Source organism: Elgaria multicarinata, chromosome 8 (genome assembly GCF_023053635.1).
Source record: "Elgaria multicarinata webbii isolate HBS135686 ecotype San Diego chromosome 8, rElgMul1.1.pri, whole genome shotgun sequence".
Lineage (NCBI taxonomy): Eukaryota > Metazoa > Chordata > Lepidosauria > Squamata > Anguidae > Elgaria > Elgaria multicarinata.
The window spans coordinates 21,708,357-21,727,561 of NC_086178.1; the positions used below are offsets into that span (position 1 = coordinate 21,708,357).

Below are 19,205 nucleotides of genomic sequence, written 5' to 3' on the forward strand. Positions count from 1 at the left end.
GTTCAGCTACTGCTGTGGAGGAAATCCTTCCCATACAGCTATCAAAAAGAATTCAGCTTTCCTTTGGGAGATGGTCTTGTCTTTGCTTTTGGATACTAACACAGCAAGAGATTGCCAAAGAAAACAATCTCTTTATTAGGAATTCATTATCCCTGATTTCCTAATAATCAAACTTAGTTTTGCCATACTTAGTAATCAGATTATGCTCACGTACCTTGTTTTTTTTATTACCTTTTTACTACTTGTCAGTCATTTAAGCTAATTGTGACACAAAAGCCCTGCATTGTCTCAGGTTAAGATATACGCTTTGGACAGTTTAAACATAAAAAGTGTGTGTGGGGGGGAGTATAACACTGAGCAAATCCTGCGTTCTGAGACGCCATGTGGGGTGAGTAAGATACAGTTACTGAAAAAGATATGGGTATTTGATACTGCTGTATCCAGGAAGTCCAGCTTGGGTGCAGTTTTCAAGAAGCAGCATCAATATCTGAATATACAGCTTCCAGTGCAGCCATTCTTGCCCCTGCCTAATATTAATAATGATCACAATTCCCATACACCTCTTAATGCATATGGTAATATGTGTCCTCGCATGCAAAGTGGGGTCAGAAAAGGCCACTTCCATCAGTGCATAAATCTGGATCCAGCGCTATATTTTTATCTTACCCACCCCAATTTCACTATTAAAACGCATTGCACCACAGGTTAATTTTCTGTAATTATCCTAAATCCATCAGATAGAATGGGGCATGAAATGAAGAATAAATAATACAAGATATTAATTTGAACATGAACTCAGGAAGAATTCAGCCTGAGGACTTGTGAAGTGGAATATCGTCAATGGATTTCTATTGGCATTTCCCTCAATGGCATCCCAGACCATGCTGTTCCTGTTCTTCAAGGCTATGCAGGCAATATGGAAAGAAATTGGTCTATCTCACAGGTTGGTCCTCAGCAGGGGAGAATGATAGATCCAAGCCCAGAATCAGTCATTTTCCCAGCTACAATAGGAGAACCTTTATTCATTCATTTGAATTACAACTCTTTGGTATCAGGCATTAGTCTAATTCAAAAGGCGTTCCTAAGACTTTGAACTGTCGTGCCATGCCTGAACTAGGGCGTAGTTCTCAAAAGCAGCAGCTAGGTGGCCATCCTGTTTCAGAAAAGGAAACAAAAAGAAAAATGGGGAGGGAAGGAAGGCCTCTCGGTACACAGAAGTATGTTTATTGAACCCAGCACATTTCAAACATAGATCCTTCTTCAGGGATGGTCTTAAGCACAACCAACTTGAATCTTTGGCCTCCACTTCTGTTGCAAAAGATGGGTCTATATTTAAAATGCATCAGGCTCCATACTTCTGTGAACCTTTATTAGGGCTGCACTCAACTTTAGGTGCAGCCTCACATGCTTGAATGTTTCTCCCTACAAATACACATTCCTGCACATAGAAAACTATCATGTCAGAGAGAGAGGCTCTAGCTTAGCTTTCTCCCTGGCATGCTGATTCTCTTACATGCAGGGTTTTTTTTTAACATTGTGGGTTTTTTTGTTATGCAGAATGTTCAGTCATGTGAGTGCCACCTACCACCTGAAGTGGCATTACCCAGAAGCAGGTTTATCACATGTTCATGAGACCTGGGCTTAGAGCTGGAGACCTTCCACACTTGGGAGAGGAGGAGCGTGTCTCTCCATGCTGACAGTGCTTCTGACCATATGCGAATGCTGACAGTGGCTAAGACAAAATGTAGAGAGTGTTATTGCAGCTAGCCCTTGGGCACGTTAAGTTGTGGGGGCAGGACTGCTAGCCAAGCTGGAGGTTCAACACCTCTCTCTTTCTTTTTTCTTTTCTTTTAAAAACAAATCAACTATTATGCTGAACAAATTCATAAGCTGAGGAAATGGAAGAGTGATAACGATAATGATAACCATCACACCTAAAATAACCAAGGCTCTGCTGGTGCCCTCCAGATGACCCTTCAGCCATGCTGGCTGAGGTTGATGGCAGCTGTAGTCTAACATCTTAATGATGGGAGCTGTAGTCCAACACATATCGAAAGTATAAAGAATAAGGTGCATGAGGGAGGGAGGCTCAAGTGGGATATCAATGGGGATAAGTATGGTGCTCTTTGGAGTTGGCACGGATACCGAAGCTGTGTCAGAACCCGGTCATTGTGATGCTCTCCTGGAAGGTCTGCCTCAATTAAAACCTTCCATTGTAGTCCCACATGTTTGTTAGATATGATTTTGAGAGTGTATTTCAAGGCCCTTTTTATTTTAAAGCACTGAACAAACATCTCTGATTTGGGTGTTGCCTTTTATATTTCAGAAATACAAGGATCAGTTGAATCAGAGAGACAGGTGGGAGAGCTGAGGGGGTCTTGGGATATAGGTGGCAGATGGTCCTGTTTCAGACCAACGTTTTGTCTAGGTTTATTTTGTCAAGCTGGTCCAGTTACTGGCACTTGAATGCAGCAGGGTTTCCAATACTAGCGTTCAAGCTGGCTCATCTATGCGTGTAACTTTATTTGCTTTCTCATCACATGGTGAAGGACATCTGAAAGTATGAAACAATTCCACTGAAAAACCTTATAAACTTGGTATTGAGCATCACCAGATTCACCAGAGCAGCACTCAAAGTGGGGTTGTGGCTGATAGTGAAGCATTTGTTTTGAGAAAATGGGAGTTCTGTCCCTAGTATTTGACCTGCAGTGGCTCATTTACACATGCAAATCACCACTTCATGCTGCAGTCATTGAGCGATGTAAATGCATGTATGAACTGACCTGTAGTGACCAGGGATAATTGAAAATGCCAAGAAGTGAAACTGGGCCTTTATACATACACATATCACACATTGTGCTACTGGGCCTACAATCCTTGCACTATGAATATGTGATCTGGTGTGAAGTCCAAAAACTTATCCTTCCCTTCCCTTCACTAATTCACCTCTGTATTTCATACTTTATAGTATGGCATGGGGAGTAGCACGAAAGCATCTTTTGCCCCATTTGTGGATACCAGAGTGTTTCAGACTTCTCCTACAGATGAAGACGAAGATGACGATGAGGAGTCATCTGCCACAGGTAAAGGAAGGAATATCAGAGAGATGAAAACTGCTTTGGGTATAAGACACGTGGGGCCTATTTGCACATACATTGGGCTTTTGCTAGCCCTAGGGAAAAGTGGCTGTTGTATCTCGATCTGTAGACTGCTCAGAGGCATTGGTGGTGGTGGCGGCGGTGTCCCTCCATTCATTGTCTGAGACCCCAGGGTCTAGATCTGGCAGGGCAGAACCCCAGCAGTATCAAAGCTGGCAAGCAGACAATGAGAGAAGAACCAAATACAATGCAAAAGGAAAATGTTCATAAAGTGTTAGACATTGTTGCAAGGAAGAGGCTGATTTCATACTCCTATATTTGGGAAGCATTTATGCGAAAAAGTTTAATCTACTTAAAAATGTTTTTAATGATAAAGCAACAAGTTTAATAGATCACAAAATGGTATGGAAAGAGAAGTCTTGTTCATGATGGATGATGTCATAGGCACTATCCAATAGGAGTCTCTAGTGCTCATGCAGCTACATTCCACACAACGCTCCTGGAAGCAACAGAGAGAAGAATTGCATTTTCCCAGCAACCACATACTACTGCTCGAATGCTGGGAAAGTGCGACACCCCTGCAGTAGAAACTTTATCCTGTGGGGAAAGTCTGGATCCCCTGTCTGCAAAGACCCTTTATAGCTAGGCTATCACTGTGTAATGATTAAAGATCAATTATCAAGTACAACAAATTGTTTTATTTATTTTTATGTATGTGTTTAAAATTGGTACGTACTGCCCTTCCACCTAATATGGTTCTAGGGCAATTTATACAACATCTTCCCAATTTCAACAGAGACAATTTATCTCTTATCACAATGGCCTGGGAAGGTTTTCTCTGTGGTTTCTTCTCACATTACTCCTGTGACATGTTGGTGAAACAATCGTATGGATGGGGAAAGTGATGTTGTTCCTTTTCTCACTAGCTTTGCATTCTCAGGGCTCCAGATGAAATTCACATTGGAAAGAGCCAATAATTAGTACTTCTCTTGAGGTTCCACCATCCATATACTACCAGAGAGGTGTGGGAAGAAGGCAAAGGAAGCAATTCCCACACCACTGAGGAACTGTTTGAATCAGCCCTTTAGTAGCTGATAAACCCCTCTGTTATATGCTAAGTAAAGCTGCTGTTGTATGTTTTCCGTTCCAGCATTGTTTACCAGTGAGCTGCTGAGGCAAGAACAGGCCAAACTTAATGAAGCAAGAAAAATTTCAGTAGTAAATGTGAACCCCACCAATATTCGTCCTCATAGCGACACACCAGAGATCCGGAAGTACAAGAAACGCTTCAATTCAGAAATTCTTTGTGCTGCTCTATGGGGTATGTGTTATTTATCTTTGAAAATACTTGAAATGAAATCTGCATGTTAAGAGAAAAAAAATAGTTACATTTAAAAAGTAATAGATTAATGAACAGATTTATAGCGAGTCTCTGATAAGATATGAGAAGGTTCAGGGGCTGGAGGCAGAGCATTTTGTATTTTCAGCAGGATGATTAATAGTAGGAATTAATCAAATCCATCAAATCTAAAAAGACTTGTCATATAATAGTCCTGTTCAGATCACATCAGCGCCCAGCAGCAAATTATGGGTTAATTAACGCACAAATTGCAGGGACCTAAAGTGTGCATGAGTCTCTTCCTGTTTGCATTCAAGTTGCAAGGCTTCAATCACAGAAAAAGTTGAAGGCTTCAATCATAGAAAATTCCTATTTTTGAAAAACTACATTAAATCAGAATGCCGCTCCCAATATCAACCAAGCACCATGCACATGTATTTAATTAGGTCAATGATTTATCCCACCCTTCCTCCAACGAGCTGAAGGTCGCATACATGGTTCTTCAATGATATTTATTGATGGGAGTTGCAGTCCAGCAAGATCTGGAAGGCCACAAGTTGCCCATCCCTCTTAGTTGGCCCTTTTAATGCTTGATGAAAACATTCTCGTTGACCCAGATCATATGTTCATCACCCCCCTCTCTGCTTGCTCACTGCGCAGGTGTCAACTTACTGGTGGGAACTGAAAACGGGCTTATGTTGTTGGATCGGAGTGGACAAGGGAAGGTGTACAATCTGATCAACAGGAGGCGGTTTCAACAGATGGACGTGCTAGAAGGACTCAACGTTCTTGTAACTATCTCAGGTACAGCCATGGCCTTGTATCTTTGCTTCTGGTTTCCAGCTGACCAGTCTTGGAGTTCTCCCTCTAGAAAAGGCCAAGGTTTGTTTGGCATTTAAGAAGAAGCCAGGAGAGAAAGAAGGGACTGTATTACCCTATGTGTATGGCTAGTCAGATTGGCTAGGCCCATCTAGGTTTCTCTTCTATTCACACAAGGGATTAGGGTTGTTTTCTACCAATTCCCTGTCCACCCCACACATGCATATAGCACAACCCACAAGATAGCTAAATGTTCCCCAACTTCCACAAGCAGATCTTTGGGAGGGTGCAATGGACTGCCCTTCCAGACTGGCTTGCTGACTTCCCCTGCCCACTCTGTAGCCCAATCAACATATTTGCTTCAGTGGATCCTACTTTTGTGATGCAAGCTGCAAGCATGCAGCCCCTGATCCAGATTTGGACTGCTGGGAGGGGAGCAAATAATTAAAGCTTGCCTCCCCCTCCCCCAGCGGTAGGTTCTGATCCAATCTGCCTTCATGACCAGAACAATGCAGAAAAGGTAATATGTACTTTGGCCCTGAGAGTGAGCTCTTGTCCCACAAATAGACCACTCCCTGGGCTCTCTCCAGGGTCCTGAAAGACCAACTCCAACCACCTTATTTTCAGGAATTCTGATCCTGACTGAGCCCTGCCAGTTTCCTGCCTGTCTTCTCCAACTGCCCCAGACTGCCTGCCAGGTTTACACCCTCCTGACCCAGCTGCAGGCTCTGATTTGCCAAGACAGAATGGGCAGCTGGAATCATATTGGCCCACTAGGTGCTAATAAAGGGAATATTAGCCTGCCTCCCGCTTTGGGTGTTTAAGTACGTCACTGAAAACTCTTTAACCATGCTGACGTTTAGGGCTTTGTTAGAGCAACCAAATTCATATTCAGATTTTATACTATAATGGTATTATTTATATTCCTCTGTAGTACGGGTTGAGTGGTCACATGCATTTTCATGCATTTGTCCCTTCTTTGTTCAGAGTATTTATACCCTGCCCTTTCTTCTGAGAGACCCCATCCCCAGGCAGCCAATCAAAATAATAAAAACACAGTCAAAACATTTTACCATGCAGGAAGGCTACAGGAACCTAGCTTTCTTTACCATACAGAAAGTGCTTTCACTCATATGGCTTCAATTTAGATACAAGATTAAAATTCCAATTAATATCCCAGAAATTAGCTTTTCCTAAACAGAACAATCCCACAAGCAAGCTCTCATCAGACACTGTATGAACAAGACGAATAGCATGAAAACAAAACAAAACCATGCAGCTATGTTGGCATCCACTGTTAATCCAATGACAGACTGTACATCTGTTGGTTAAAACTAAGCTTCATGTTTCAACAGGAAAGAAGAACAAACTACGAGTTTACTATCTTTCGTGGTTAAGGAACAGAATATTACACAATGACCCAGAGGTAGAAAAGAAGCAAGGCTGGATCACCGTTGGAGATTTGGAAGGCTGCATACATTATAAAGTTGGTAAGTGCAGGGGCGTATGCATAGGCGCAGACCCACTCCTTAGATCAGCCTTCCTCAACCTGGGGCGCTCCAGATGTGTTGGACTACAACTCCCAGAATGCCCCAGCCAGCTGGCTGGGGCATTCTGGGAGGTGCAGTCCAACACATCTGGAGCGTCCCAGGTTGAGGAAGGCTGCCTTAGATGAAGTTCTCTTGAGTGCTGGGCGGGCCAATTCCCTACAGCATGCCTGCCACTCAAAAACCATGAAAGTCCCCATGTTGATCCCTGCTAATCCCAGCAACAGACAGAGGTCTAGCATAAGCTCATTGATCTCATGTTCTTTTGGTCCCTTACCTACAGCACTAAATCAGCCATGGAGGAAATAGTAATCTAAACCAAGATCCTTTAGGGTAAGCAGCACCAGCCCTGCTCCAGGAATGAGGGACTTGTTGCTCTCCAGATGTTGTTGGACAACAACTCCCATCATCCCTCACTATTTGCTATGCTGACTAGGGCTAATGGGAGGTAGTGTCCAACAACATCTGGAGGCTGCACGTTCTCCGTTCCTGCCCTATTCAGACATGACTAGAACTATAAGCCAGTGGAGGGAGGGGGGGTGATTTTTAAGAGTAATTATTGCATGGTTGGACTTGCCATGCATACACTTGGGCTGAAATGCGATATCCAGTGGAGTGAGCAGGCATGGTCCCACCTCCCCACTACTTTAAAGCTCTGCACAGTTAAAGTCTGAATAGGACTGAAGTATAGCATCATTAAAAACACACATTGATTTTCTTATTATTTCTTATTTATTTATTTGTTAAATTATATCTCCTGCCTTTCCACCAAAAGTGGTGTTGAAGATGGCTAACAATAATAAAATACAGATTAAAAGCCTAGAGAGCAGCATCCTGAGATAAGAAGAACATCAAATCAATCAAAACCATCTTGAAAATTTGCCTCCCGGTTATGGCAGTTCATCACAATAACACTTTCGATTGCAAGAAGTTTTCAGTAGCTCTTCCTTGAGATAAATCATTCAGTTTGCCTGAGTAAATTGCACCCTTTAACATTTTCTTTTTTATTCTTTTCCATTTCTTTTCCATTTTAGTGAAATATGAGAGAATTAAGTTCTTGGTGATTGCCTTAAAGAATGCTGTAGAAATATATGCTTGGGCTCCTAAACCATATCACAAGTTTATGGCGTTTAAGGTATGTTTTGTGTTATAAAAATATTATTATTATTCATATGTTTGTGGATATTTTTATCACAGATAAGAATATCTGTCATTAGCTTCTGTTATCTATCCACCTGTAGCATAACAGGGAATTGAACCCATCTCTGTGCAGGAGACTTTCCACACAATTGTTAGACACGAGAGCATGTTTAGCAAGGACACAGATCGTTAAGGCTCAGTTCAGAGGGATTTCTCTGAGTGTAGAGCCTATGTGTGATAGAGAAGCAATCCCGTCGGTCTGCCTTGCCAACCAGGAGTGCCCTTGCCACCACTGGGACCACAGTTCGTCCACTTGCTGGCTGTCACATTCACATTGGGCCTGCACACCTAAATCCAAAGCTTTATAGGCCTGAACTGTACAGTGATTTTTTGGGATTTTATGTAGTTCACAACCACATGCTTTAGGAATAAACGTAAAATCTAAGAAATAGTTATATCCAGCTTGTAGATATCTGTCAGGCCCAGAGCAGGACAGTGAGTGAAACCACTCTCCCTCCACATGCAACTTCTGCTCTTACAGACCCAGTGTGCAGCTGCTATGAGAAAGGCAGATGCCATGTTAGGGATCACCTGGAAAGGAATTGAAATATAGCTGCCAATTTCATACAGTGCAACCGCACTTGAAACGCCTCCTGAAAACATATCTTTTTAGACAAGCTTTCCCTTGACTATAACTTATTCTGGTTTTATATGACATTTTTAGAGTTTTAAATCTTGACTTTTGTATATGATGGCTTTAATTGTAAACTGCCCAGAGAGTCTTGACTGTTGGGCAGTATAAACATATAATAAATAAATAATAAATTGAAGGGTGTGTAATGTTCATCTCAGAGAAGGAGTGAGCATTACAAACTTCAAATTTTTCTGAAGGTTGGATTAAATCCAAACCAAAGAAGTATTTCCTGGCTCTTCCAGCCATACATGCAGTCTCTAAACTCTCCTTCCCTTCGAGCTCCACTTACTGGCTGGGCTGGTGGCAGGGCCTGAGGAAGTGCTCCAGCCGTGGGAAGAAGTAATAAAAGTCTCTTCCCCTCTCTCCTCTCTAGCACCTGGTGCACTGTAGAGATGCACTTCTGGGGGTTCCCTACACTCCTGAGGTTGGTCTCAGGAGCACTTGCAGTAGAGCATTTAATATTGCAGCACCCACCCTCGGGAATGCTTTCCCAATCGACATTAGACGATCCCTCACAGCGCTGTCCTTTACCGTCTTAAAAACCCATCTTGTCACACAGGCTTTCCCTGAAGTGTGACCCGGCCAGCTATGGTTTGTAGCATACAGCAGAGCGTGTGGTTTTTCTGCTGATTAATTTTGTACTGTTTTATTGTTACCATATTTCTTCGATTCTAAGACGCACCCCGTTTTTAGAGATGTTTTTATGGCGGGGGGGGGGGGGAGTATTCTGCCATGCCCAGCAAAGCCTGGGCATGGGGAGCGGATTGCGGGCAGGTAAGGAAAGAGATGTGGCCAATTCTTACCGGGCCAACGGTTTTGGCGTCACAGGGCTGGGACAGGTTACAAGTAAGCCAAAAACGAGGCACTTACCCCTAATGTCACAGGCCCACGTTGCCTGGTGGGGTGGGCCCTGCTGGGCGGAGGGTACCTGCCGTGGGTGGGGGCCAACCAGGGAGCACGTGCAAGGGCCCGGAGGCTTTACCAGCTGCCACCACTTCTTGTGGGGAGCGGGAGGGGGTCGTTCACGAGGCGCCCACCTTTGGGCCAGCTCCAGCTGCCAGTGCTGAGGGGCCTCTTCCAGGCATGACTCGATGGGCAGTGGAAACTCCCCGAGGCGCGAAGGAGCCAGCTGCATGTGCACTGCCGCCCCCGTCCCAGCAGTGGTGGAGAGACCCCCCTGCCCCACAGGGGCCCCAGGCTCCTCTCCCACACACGTTGCGGGAGAACGGCGCAGCTGCGAGTCCTGAAGCCAGTCTGCCCGCACCCCGGCCCAGCAACTCACCTCTGGGGCATCGCTTCCATCTTCCCGGCTGGTGCTGCTGCATCTCCTCCGCCGCACAGAACCAGCAGCCGCAGCTGTGGCAGAGAAGCCGGCGGCGCCTGTCCGCCTAGCACAACCCTCCGCGAGCCCTGTGGCGCCCGCCAGGCCCAACCCGGCTGGGGCCGCATAGCCATGCCCACTGGGCCCAATCCGGCTGGCTGCGCTTGTGGTGCGGCGGGCAGGGCCCGCTTAGGGCTTGGAGCTCCATTGCCGTGTGTGTTTTTAAACACACTTTTAAACCCATTTTTAAACCCGCTTTTAAAACTTGATTTTGTTCTGACTTTTATACTGTTAGTTTTACCCTACCCTGTGCCTGTTTGGTGCATTCTCTTCCCCTCCTTATTGTTTTATTATGATTCTATTAGAATGTAAGCCTATGCGGCAGGGTCTTGCTATTTTATTGTTTTACTCTGTACAGCACCATGTACATTGATGGTGCTATATAAATAAATAAATAAATAAATAAATAAATAAAAATAATAATAATAATAATAATAATAATAATAATATGAGCCCGGTTAGCTCTGGGGAGCACAAATAGGCCCAGGGCAGCTGCGGATCATCGCTGAGGCCCCCAATCACGCAGCCTACATTGTGAGTGCAGAGGCGCTGAGGCGCTCAACAAGCCCTCGAGACGCCTGGGCATCGAAAGCAGGGCGGAGGGATAACGGCGCACTTTGCAGGCGATTCTAAGACGTCATCGATTCTAAGACGCAGCCCGTTTTTAGAGATGTTTATATTGGGGAAAAAGTGTGTCTTAGAATCGAAGAAATAGGGTATATTTATTTTTATTTAGATGCCATTGTATTTTCTGTTCAGTCCTTTGAAATCTCTGCGGGAAGCGGTATATAAATGTGAGTAATAAATGAGTAAATGCCAGGACCGAAAGCCTCAGTGGCCTTGGAAAATGTCATTTCCTGCAATGGCTGTGGCAGCATCCCGCTCCTCCAATGGGTGGAATGGTCTCGTTGCCAGAAAACCTGCTACTTAAGAATTAAAAGGCCAAACATTCCACTGGCATTTTGCACCTTCCTGTAAGGTATCAATAAATGAACAACACAACCACTCCAACTAAATATACAGTGACAGTGAGCTAACCAAAATGTGAGGGGCATATTTTTAAAAGGGAAATCTCGAACCCTTGTAATGTTGCCATAGCGTGCTAAAGATTTGAGGATGTATACATTATTGATTACATACCACAAAACTGACTGAAAGAATTTTAAAAGTCTTTTGCAGATCTCCAGCACAAACCATTGCTTGTTGACCTCACAGTAGAAGAAGGTCAGAGGTTAAAGGTTATCTTTGGATCACACACTGGTTTCCATGTCATTGATGTGGATTCGGGGAATTCTTATGACATCTATATACCATCTCATGTGAGTCTGAGGCAACTTGATGGCACTGTACAAACTGAACTATATACTATGCCATAACTTCAAAAACTACATCTCTTTTGGATGATGACTGATGGAAAATGAGGATTATTAACCACTTGATCCATACTCTCTGGATAGGCTTTGTTTCAGAACCTTTCATCAAAGGAAATTAATTTGCTCAGGACATCTGTAGGGCATTTTTGGTGGTTGAACTTCAGCTTTGGTGGTTGAACTTCAGCTTTGGAATAACATGCTCCAGCAGACCGACAGGGCCACTTTGATTTCTGACAATAAAAAGGGTGTGAAAAAAAATTACAAGGCATTTATCTCACAACAGCTGGAGGTTCTTTGGGCCTCATGGATGTTGGAATAATTTGCAATGTTGTTGTTAAATACTGTTGTGGTTTTTAATTGGAGTGTATATTTTATTTTCCCCCTTTCACTATTAAACAATATTTTAAAATATTTTTGTACATAAACTGCATTGAACGTGCTTTTGCAGAGTAGCAGAATACTAATTTCAAAGATAAATACAATTAAGCAGAGATATTTCAATCAGTGTCACCCATTCATATCAATGGATTGAAACTGGTATATACTCAAATGTACTTCATCAGAGGTCACCCAGAGGATTATGTAGCCTGTGGATTATGTATTCCCAGAGCTGTTCATAGAATGCCAGCCATGTTTAGTGGCTGACCAGGGGCTTGATAAACCTCTAGTTTCGTGGGCAGGCCATAATATGAGCTTTAGTCAGCTCCTAGTATGCCATCAAATATAGTTGCTCTTATGTGAGCAGTCCAGGAAGGGTACATTGTACAGACTAAATTTAATTGGGTTGTGAATTGGTAGTGTTATGTTGATTTAATAATTTTCCAAAAGAAGATGGAATATATACCAAAGAGAGTTAGTCCTTTCTTGCCCTGTAAACTTGATTTAATACTGGTTTGGGGGGCTTCTGTTCTATACACAGATTCAGGGCAATATCACGCCTCACGCCATTGTCATCTTGCCCAAAACGGATGGAATGGAGATGCTTGTGTGCTATGAGGATGAAGGGGTATACGTTAATACCTATGGACGCATAACAAAAGACGTGGTACTCCAGTGGGGAGAAATGCCCACTTCAGTGGGTATGTCAATTCTTCCTCTTCTCCTTAGCTATTTATACATTGAGACTGAGGTGAGAAGCTAGAATTGGTTATTTTCCTAGATAATCTCATCCTCTGTGTTGCAGGTGATGGAACCTGGATGCCCATCGATGACTTGAGTTCCCACCCTTAGGGTATTCCATTGTACATGGTAGCTTCCTGCCAGGCTTGACGTACAGTAAAATCTGCTTTGGTCGAAGTTCAGTAAGGACACATCTCCATGTTTCTTTTCTTTTTTTGGACAGCCTACATCCACTCCAATCAAATAATGGGCTGGGGTGAGAAAGCTATCGAGATACGTTCAGTGGAGACGGGACATTTGGATGGAGTATTTATGCACAAGCGTGCTCAGCGGTTAAAGTTTCTATGTGAAAGAAATGATAAGGTAGGTCGGTTTTCAGAGTTGGACGGGTGCAGAGCAAGTGCCCATGACTTCCCAAGACTGCTGTTCAGCTTTCGTTGAAGTTAAGTCTGATGGTTTTGATAATGTGCTTTGTAAGTGAAACTCGTACAGTTCCATTCACCAATCACCTTTACATGTAGTTATTTATTTATCTATGACTTTTTTATCCTGCCCTTTCTCCCAAGAACTCAAAATGGTGTGCAAAGGAGTTCTCCGATTTTAGGCTGATAAAATGTAACTTGGTCCAGGGTCACACGCAGAACCAGCCTCCCCAGTCTACTATGCTATCTCAGCCAGCAGCAGTGAGACACCCCTCATTAATTCCATGGGAGAAAAATTCTCTTCTGAGTATACTTGCAGTATTATTTAGATTTCATGGTCATTAATGGCACTACTATATATTTAAAACAACCCAAAAGAACGAAGAGCTGAAGTATTTGGCGCAGCAGTTTCCACCTTTTTCAGCAGGGGTGAAAACAGCCCCTTCAAAGCTTATTGCTATCTTTGGGGGTTGGGAGAAATTCGACAGTGCAGCACCCATCGTCTCACACTGACATTGCCCCTAGGAATGACACTATGTCAGGGCATAGCATTGCTCCTCTTGGCCCTTTGTGTTGCCGGTGGAAATGCCACCAGGCTGCTGTTTATTGGCCCTGCTTGAAGAGGTGACAAAACTGTTTTTGTTGTTTTGTTTTTAGTAAATTTGTTGTTTTGATTTGTTTTTAGTAAAAAAAAAATAGTCTGAGAAACACTGCCTGGAAAAAAGGACTCGGCTGGCCCTTGCAGGAGTCAGTCCTGCAAGCACCTGCTGAGTCCCTTTCCTTTGCATGCTAATTGGGGCACAAGCCAGGTGCCTCCTTTGTGCACGGCACACTTTCCAACTGGAGCACGACAGTGTGAAAAGGGAAGGAACTTGGGAGGCACTTGCAGGACTGGATCCTATAAGCGCCTGTTGAATCGGGAGCATCCTTCTCCGGCCTGTCTCTTGCTGTTTGTTCTCCAGGTGGGTAATGAGAAGCAGGAACAAAGTACACCCAGCAAGCGCTGAGAAGAATTTCTGCAGGCGCCAGCTAAATGTGCGGCACTTCCCCCAAAGGAATCCCCTTATCTCCCAACCATTGGGAGGTGGAGCAGCCCACTGGGGAATCCCATTGTTATCGCAGATTAAAGATAATGATGTTTTTAAAAACTATTGTGAGCCTTTGCGATAAAGACAAAAGTGTTGCAATAATTACAGAAAATGTATCAACTGTTGAGAAAACTAAACAAAGACATCCCGTTTTTCAAATATATCTGACAATTGTACAGTTTCCTAAATCAGATTATTTCCCTCCCAAACAGGTATTTTTTGCATCAGTGAGATCTGGAGGAAGTAGCCAAGTTTTTTTCATGACCCTCAACAGAAATTCCATGATGAACTGGTAACAAAAGGGCACTCAGTGCTGTCTTTGATGCCAATATTTTTTAAGGTTAAAAGACATTGAAACCTGTGGACTGACACTGTAGAGGCAGGTGAAGAAGACGTTGTGGAACATGTTGCTTCCTTCTGTGAACGCACTCGCACTCACGCAGACACGCTCCAAGAATATGACACACCTTTCCTGTTGTGGTTTAGGAATGGAGTTTACTCAAGATCACAAGAATGCAACACTGTATTTGGGCAGAAATGGACAAAGTCACAAGAGATTTAGCAGAATAAATCTCTTCAAGGTCATAAGATTAAGCTGTGATAGAATTGGTTATACAGTTTTTTGGGTTTTTTTAAAAATTTTACTTTTTCCTTGTCCCTCTCTTTGTATGAATGGGGACAGATCTAAGTGTCAAACAGAGTATCTGTTTTTAATTTTGTCTGCCTGCTAGCATTGAATATATAGTATGTTGTAAGGTTACCAATTAAAACTGGTGAGAGACAGCACAATAAATGTACCATTTGATCTTTGTGTTAGAGGCCCTAACCACAGAGCTGGCTAACTTTTGTAAAAACTTTTGCCTTTACCAACATTTCTGTGTTACTTTTGCAAATAGGTCGACAAATTTCAAATGAGAGAATTAATGAGATTTCCCCCCATTCTTTCGGGAAATCGATTCCAAACGGCTGAACTACTAGCCTTAGACTATAATACAGTCATGGTACAATTTTGTTGTTGTCAACCTGTCAGTCCATACTTTTACATGGATCTTCGTATAATGGTGCTCATTGAGAGGAACAACAGTGCCATCCTTATCAATCATTCCCAGTGTTGGCCTTAGTATTATCTTGCCTTTCTCTAAGCTGTAAGATGAAAGGTATCACAATGAAACTTCAGGCAGAGAAGTGAATTGAAATATAACAAGACTCTGATGACTGGCTACAGAGTGCACTTAACTGCTTGATGAATGAGGCATCTCACTCAGATGCATTTAGTATGGATCCTATCTACTCTGTACAGTTGTGCTTTGCTTTGGGGGGCATGATCCTTGTAGATACTGGATTTTATTCTTTCCTCCATTTAAATCACCAGGAGCCAGCATAATTTAAACCTTTACAACATGGGAGTCCCAAATGTTGATGGACAGTCACCCACTTCTTTGACTGATGGAATCCTGTTCTGAATATGAAAAATCTTCATGAGATCTTCATCCATTGATGCAAAGAATAGGAACATTGAAGGAGTAAGATTTAGCAGACTGAATGGAGGATTTGTTTGGCCAAGAATCTGACACTTAGATTCATCTTTCCATTCCCCTCCTTTGCGGCCCACTTATATAGTGAACACCAATATGTGTGCAGAACTATGTATGTAATTAGTTTGGGTTCACCTGTGTCTTTATATGCTTTGTTCTAATTATTTCCAATTTTCAGTAATTTATGTGCAACATTTCTACTATCTCCAAGCATGGATTCTCCCATTGGTCTGTGGATGTAACATAATTGGATCTGTGTTGCTGTTTTTAACCTACCTCATTTTATTTTTGTTTTAGTTAGCTTTTCCTCAGTACCTCCAGTGGACACGCAGAGAGTTTGACTGGCCAGCTCCAAAGTATTTAACAAGAACAATTAAGTAATTAGCAGTGGTTGGACAGTTCAGGCCTCTCTAAGAAGCAGGAAATGAAGTTCATGCTGCCTGCTTCTGTTTTTTCTTTTAAGAGTTCGTTAATTCCACAGCTCCCATTGTAAAGGGACAATTGATACAGCTGGCAGACAGAATGCACTGGCTTATGGGACCAGGGCTGCCAGTAAACCAGCACCTGAGTCAGACTCACACAAAGGCACCAGTTGTATGAACCAGAGTCTCCACATGGCAGCTGCCACAATTTACCAATCACAGGGCCTCAGAAAGACTTGCAACAACTGTGCATATCAGAGGGGCTGTGTGTACAGCCCCACATGAGGACATGATCCAGTTGGAGGCCATCATGCAGGGATCACCAGCTGTATGAATTGGCTCTATATGGCAGGCCTTCCAGAAGGGACACATGCTGTTAACTGGGGAGATGTACACCTCTCCCTAGCCACTATCTTTCTTGTTTGTTCGTTCAAACAGAAAGAAGCCCACATTTGTCACCTGCTCCCAACCCTACCTAATACTACAGTAGTGGTGGTATGCAGGACCAAATAAACCTTCAGGCTGTGTGTTCTACAACAGGAATCCAGCCCAGTTTTTGTCCTACTACAAAATTGTTATCTAAGGCTATCTAGTTGAAGACAGCATGCCTGTCCTGTTCTCTCGATGCCAGGATCCTTTAAAATTTCACACTGCAAGATGGCTTTTCCCAAAATAAAACAAGAGAGAATGAATCAGCGGTTGTATTTTCAATCTGTAGCAAAGGAAATGTATTGGGATTCCCCACCCACCCAAGACTTTAAAAAGGGTCCATGAGTAGAGCCATTAAGTCAGTCTCAAACTGCCTTCTCCCCACTCTAGATGGATTTTCAGATGCTCACAGCCTATCAGAGAAAAATTACATTGAGTCCATTCCTGGCTAAGTTCACAAACAGGATAATTAGGTAGGTGTTCATTTGTTTTTAAGTTAGGAATCTGCAAATCCTGATATGTTAATTCAGCCTTTAAAGAGTGAATGACTAACTTGCAATCTAAACATTGCCATCAGCTAATTTAATAAGTCTAATCTATGCATAATTAAAATATATAAGTAACCTCAAAAAACAGATATTTGACCCCTTTGTTTCCCAAAGCCTTTAATTACCCTCCGACACACACACACACACACACGCCCATTGTTAGCACGTTTGCTCCTGAAATGCTTTTTTCTTTTAAAAAAAATGGATCTGGGTTGTTCTGTGCAAATCTTCACCAGAAGACTAGTGCTGAGAATCACAGCACTGGACGCACCCTCCCATCCTTAAGATCAGAACATGAGAGAGCAAGTAAAATGCAGCTCTGTTTTAACTGTATGTGCCAGTCACTGTGGCTGGTTTCATGGACGCTTTCTTCCATATGAAGAGGCAAGAGAGGCAAATACTACTTACTTGAATACTGTCCATCCCTAACCTTCCAAGGTATGTTCACCTAATTTTGCATGTAGTTGTCAATGATGGTGATGTTACTGTAGCAAGTGGCAGAAAGAGAAAGACAATGCCCCCTGCCAGCCACCGGCACTTTGAATTACTACAATGCTATCGATGCTTGAACAGAAGAGAACTCTCCCAATAAAAGCCAATGACAATGGTTGCCATAGCCTTGCCCAGTATTGCGTTTCATACCATCTAACATAGTGATAGAAAATGGTTCTTACAAAGGTGAGCCCTCTAAGCTCCCTTCACTCATTATTTCCCATGCATTCATGAATATGTAGAGCAGGAAGCAGAGCCACGTCTGCCAGTCCCATCGCCAACATGGCTGCCTCCCAACGAGTCTGGTCCTCTGACCCTTCTGTATTCAGCAATCTGAAAGGGGGGACCATGTACTCTTGTATGTTCCTCTGTGCTCCTGAGCTGTGCCAGTTCTCTTTCAGATCTTAGGCAAATGATCAGAGGTACAGAGCTGATTGTTGGGGGCGGCACGGCACATATTGTTACGTGTTGGGAAGGAAGACCCTGTCCTGCTTCCCCTCCACATTTTAACTCTCCAGTCGAAGCTCTCAACACCTGTATTCCAGCACAAGATACAGCCCTAACTATCATGGCAGAACAAACAAAAGCACTTCAGGAGCATCCATATGCTGAATACTTATACCTGCAAAGTGTTGGGGGAACACAAGCCAAGAGTCCTCTGCCACCACAGCCACAAACAAAAAAGCAGAAAGAATCATTTCCTCTCCCCACCCCCGACTCCCAACGGACAGAACTTGACACTTTTACCATAAATAGATAGGGCAGTTTGGCAAGATGACAAAAGTTTTGATTCACATATAAACCGCTGCTGAAAGATCAGAAGCATCTCACATCTTACAAGGCTAGAACAATGGATCATCCAGATCACTAACTACCACCACTCTGTTAGTGACCAAAATAAGATGTTTCAGAGAAAGTGGTCTGAGTCTCTTCTTGTTCACTAACGACTTCCAGCAGTCCAAAGTTTACTTGACATTTTGACGCCAAGGATACATTTTTCCAACTACCAAGAGATGAAACTCTCTTACGAGAATGTCTCAGAACCCGCCCCATCTTGTTTCACAACTGCGTTATGCCATTGCCCTTCCAGAACTTTCCATGCCAAATGAGCTCGACCAACTACACTGCAATGCCTAGGCAAAAACTACTTCCTTGGATCAGTTTTTAACCTTCTGCCTCTTCAGCTAGCTTCTCCTATTTCCCCGTATATTTCTTGTGTTTCTTCCACCCTACTGCTGTAAGGAGAGGACCATATGAAGAAGAAAAAAAAGTATATTCAGAGATCAAATTGAGCAATAACATTTCCAACTCAGTTAAGCCACTACTTGTAACTGCTGGGGACTGGTATGAGTAAGAGCAAGCTAAATGGCAAATAGCCACCAGCTCTTTTATGTCTTTGCTGTGGATACCTTTTAAACCAGAAGCTTCTTATTAAATTATGTTGAAAACTTGAGTGGTCTGTTAGTATTATTTTTCTTTCCTAAAATGGTTACGTTTCACACACACATCTTTAAGTTGTATTAGCATCTCTCTGTCTTCATAAGATTTGTAGAATTCCTCTGAGTGAAACAAAAGCTAAGTTGTCCTCTTTGTGGTCCACTTGTAAAAGCCCTAGTTTGTGATATGAAGATTCAAACTTACCCAGGCCTCAGCTAGACCTAAGATTTATCCCGGGATCATCCTGGGGTCATCCTTGTTCATGTAAATGACACACAGGATATCCCAGGAGCAGGCAGGGATGACCCTGGGACGATCCCGG

General features: G+C 43.1%; 1 protein-coding gene across 4 annotated transcripts in view; it reads left to right on the forward strand.

Moving 5' to 3' along the window:
* TNIK (TRAF2 and NCK interacting kinase) overlaps window positions 1-18,889 on the forward strand; it is a 343,273-nt gene extending 324,384 nt beyond the window's left edge. For all 4 annotated transcript variants that reach the window (XM_063131980.1, XM_063131983.1, XM_063131982.1 and 1 more), the window contains 9 exons: window positions 2,969-3,083; window positions 4,249-4,419; window positions 5,098-5,241; window positions 6,612-6,746; window positions 7,838-7,938; window positions 11,188-11,337; window positions 12,311-12,470; window positions 12,734-12,873; window positions 14,233-18,889. In XM_063131980.1, the coding sequence (XP_062988050.1) occupies window positions 2,969-3,083; window positions 4,249-4,419; window positions 5,098-5,241; window positions 6,612-6,746; window positions 7,838-7,938; window positions 11,188-11,337; window positions 12,311-12,470; window positions 12,734-12,873; window positions 14,233-14,316 (1,200 nt within the window). In that variant the 3' untranslated portion in view covers window positions 14,317-18,889. The remainder of the gene's footprint in view (window positions 1-2,968; window positions 3,084-4,248; window positions 4,420-5,097; window positions 5,242-6,611; window positions 6,747-7,837; window positions 7,939-11,187; window positions 11,338-12,310; window positions 12,471-12,733; window positions 12,874-14,232) is intronic.
* The last annotated feature ends 316 nt before the right edge of the window (window positions 18,890-19,205 follow it).